We start from the raw sequence: 3,372 nt of genomic DNA on the forward strand, positions 1-3,372 counted from the left end.
TATTCATTTTGGAATTGAATAAGTATATTTTGCATGTATACAAACAATCACTTAGAAAAAGAGAAAATACTTGGGGGAGTATTCTAAGTAGGTGAACACATTTTTTTGAAAGAGAATTTTTTTTGTATTCATCAATTCATCGTAGAACACGATCATGTGATAAATCTTTTCAAGTGGGAGTAATGTATTCTTTGAGGATATGAAAACAATCAATCTGTTTTAGTGATTTGATAGATATTTTAGTGATTTGTACTAATGTAAGTCGAGCAGTGATGATTTACCGTTAAATGACCATAAATCTAAAAAACTATTATACAAGCTATATCGAGTTTAAGATAATTCCATATGAAAATTACGGATTAATATCTTATCTCAATTTGATCCCTTAGTTTCCAAGTACTTATGCACCATAATCGCTGTTCATTAATATATTTCGGTTTATTTTCAATAAAAATATATTCTGATTCGAAAATTTGTGTGAGACATTTTGTAAAGCCTTTTTCAGCACACAAAATATTTAATAGATCCCGGGCTTATGCCCGGATCCAAAATCTAGTAAAATGACTAAATAAGTGCAACTATATTCCTTTTTTGGTTTGAGGATCAATGAGAGGGCGGCAGGGGGCATGAAATCCTACTATTCACATGTATCTTCGGTATCGGTATGAATTATTCAGATCTGCACCAGATACGATACTGGATCTCCTGGTTAATAATTTAAAAAGATGCCAGCCACGATAACCAATTTAAGAAATTACGTACACCCTCAGGAAAACGCTGGCATCTTTGTGCCATTGTATAATATCCTAGATGTTAAACAATCCCTGTGAAACAGTAATACATGCCATTGTATAGTATTGTTATTATAGTTCAGTAGTTGTAGTTTTTAAATTAGTTATTGATAGGATAAGGACAATCCCAACTTGGCGCCTTTGATCATTTAAGTAGACTAAATCTCTCCTCTGCTTATAAATTGAAGCAACCTGCATGCTCTTCTTCTCTACATTCATATACTCAAAGTCTCGAATCTCCCTATAAATACAAAACATAATAAACTGCTTTCCCTCTAGTTCCTCTCTTTCACTCTGTAGCTATGCCTGAGAAACTTGATCTAGCAGCAAAAAAGCAGGTAAATATATCTTATGAAAGCTTGTATATAAATTCAGAATATGCTAGGCAGTAAGAGAATTTGTTCAGATTTAGTCATAACGTACATGTCTTCTAGCTGTGATTTTTCTTTTCATGAATCAACTTTTTGGAAAAGAGGCAGCAGAATTCTATCATTGAAATTAAATATAACCGGAGATATAATCACTAGCTTGGACTTACTATAAGTTCTGAATTTAAACAAACTCCTTACCAAATTAATACTAGTTTCTTGTATTTGTCTTTGTATATATGTTGATGAAGATCCTTACTAGGGATAGCGCAAAGGAGGATGTTGCAGCTCAAGCACATATATGGAATCAGACGCTAAGCCACATAACCACCATGTCACTGAGGTGTGCTGTACAATTAGGCATACCAGATATCATATACAACAATGACAAACCCGTCACCCTATCAGAGTTGGTGAAGGCACTATCTATCCCTGAGACGAAATCTACTAATGTTTTCCGCCTCATGCGTGTATTGGTGCACGCTGGCTTCTTTGACGTACAAAAGATCCATGAACTCAAAAGGGAAGAAGGATATGTGTCAACACCTACATCCAAGCTCCTCTCGAATAATCATGACATAAACCTGTCATCTTTCTTGCTATTAAATACAGATCCTTTCTGTATAACGCCTTTTCATTTCATGAGTTCCTGGCTCCAAGGAAAAGGATCAAGGACACCATTTGAGGCCGCACATGGGATGGACTTTTGGAGTTTTTGCTCCCAACACTCTGACGCTAATAAGATCTTTGATGCCGCAATGTCTGCAGATTCAGAATTTGTTATGAATGTGGTGTTTAAAGAATGTAAGCCAATGTTTGAGGGGTTTTCATCACTGGTTGATGTAGGAGGTGGCACAGGAAGTTGTGCAAAGGCAATCTCAGAGGCATTCCCCCACTTAAGATGCACTGTCTTAGATCTTCCCCATGTAGTCTCCCACATGCAAGGGAGTGAAAACGTAGAATTCGTTGGTGGTGACATGTTTGAATATATTCCATCTGCAGATATCATCCTACTTAAGGTTCTTTTCTGGCATCCTTTATTTCAATCCAGTAATTTTTTTTTACAGCAAAGTTTAGCCCACCCGATGTAATAACAAGATTCATATACTCATGAATTATATGACCATATTATAAACTGTCTGATTTCGATGTGGAAAAACAAAGGCCATTTACTGATTGTGCAAACTTGCTAATCAAACAGTGGATTATGCATGATTGGACCGATGAGGAATGCGTGGAGATACTGAAGCGATGCAAAGAAGCAATTCCGTCAGCAAACAATAGTGGGAAAGTGATTATCATAGACATAGTAGTGGATGTCAATAAAGGAAAAAATGAAGCAATTGAATCACAACTCTGCTCTGACATTCTCATGATGGTTTTGGTTTCTGGAAAAGAGAGAACAGAGACTGAATGGGAAAAACTCTTCCTAGAGGCTGGTTTTACGAGTTATAAGATAACTCATGGTTTTGGTTCAAAATCTGTTATTGAAGTTTTCCCTTAGTTGAAGTCTATCGATTAACATGTTCCGTTAATTTCCTAGTCTTTTCCTTTTATTTCATTCAAAATAAAAATCCGCATTGGTCTAGAAAGTTGCATATATAATAAGTTATGGGTATCATGAAATAATACAGTTTATCTTGTTATTGTCACTGTATATACTTCTTTCTCTGTTTGTAATTTCATATAGGTTGTATTGTATACTCTTTTTCTAGCCCCTAACCTTGCGACAAAAGAAATGTATTTTGTTCCCAAAAGATTTTTTATCAAAAGACTTCATAGATAGCGGCACCACTTTAACTAACACAACAACAAAAGATAGCAACGATAGCTTCGAAAGAAAGCTATGAAAGATCTATAATAGCATTGTGGTGCAAGCTATTGAAGCTCCTGCTATCTTTGCTGCCAAGTCAAACACAGCATCCCTGACAAGCTATGGCTGCTGAACCACTTATAGCCTAAAGTGCAAGCCATTAATAAGATGGCTACACTGCACGCTATCACTTACTTGTTATTTGGTTTTTTTTTGGTCCTGCAGTGGCTTCTGAATTACCATGTTCACTACAAATATTGGAATTCAAATATTTGCAAAGACAACTTAAACTCAAATTCTAATTGTATTAATCACTAAAACCATAATATATGATTATACACTCATATGTATATATCCTACAATCATAACAACAACAAAAATATGACTTTCAAATGCTTTT

At 35.2% G+C, this 3,372-nt stretch overlaps 1 protein-coding gene across 2 annotated transcripts; it reads left to right on the top strand.

Moving 5' to 3' along the window:
* Positions 1-970: 970 nt before the first annotated feature.
* On the top strand, positions 971-2,816 carry LOC147476761 (pluviatolide O-methyltransferase-like). 2 transcript variants are annotated; one of them, XM_086583495.1, is made up of 3 exons: positions 971-1,129; positions 1,411-2,178; positions 2,361-2,816. In XM_086583495.1, the coding sequence occupies exons 1-3, from the start codon at positions 1,094-1,096 to the stop codon at positions 2,661-2,663; spliced, it is 1,107 nt and encodes a 368-aa protein (XP_086439621.1). In that variant the 5' UTR covers positions 971-1,093; the 3' UTR covers positions 2,664-2,816. The 2 variants fall into 2 exon arrangements, with proteins under 2 accessions (XP_086439621.1, XP_086439623.1); XM_086583497.1 differs by having other exon boundaries at positions 1,022-1,129; positions 1,422-2,178.
* The last annotated feature ends 556 nt before the right edge of the window (positions 2,817-3,372 follow it).

Source organism: Coptis chinensis, chromosome 9 (genome assembly GCF_015680905.1).
Source record: "Coptis chinensis isolate HL-2020 chromosome 9, ASM1568090v1, whole genome shotgun sequence".
NCBI lineage: Eukaryota > Viridiplantae > Streptophyta > Magnoliopsida > Ranunculales > Ranunculaceae > Coptis > Coptis chinensis.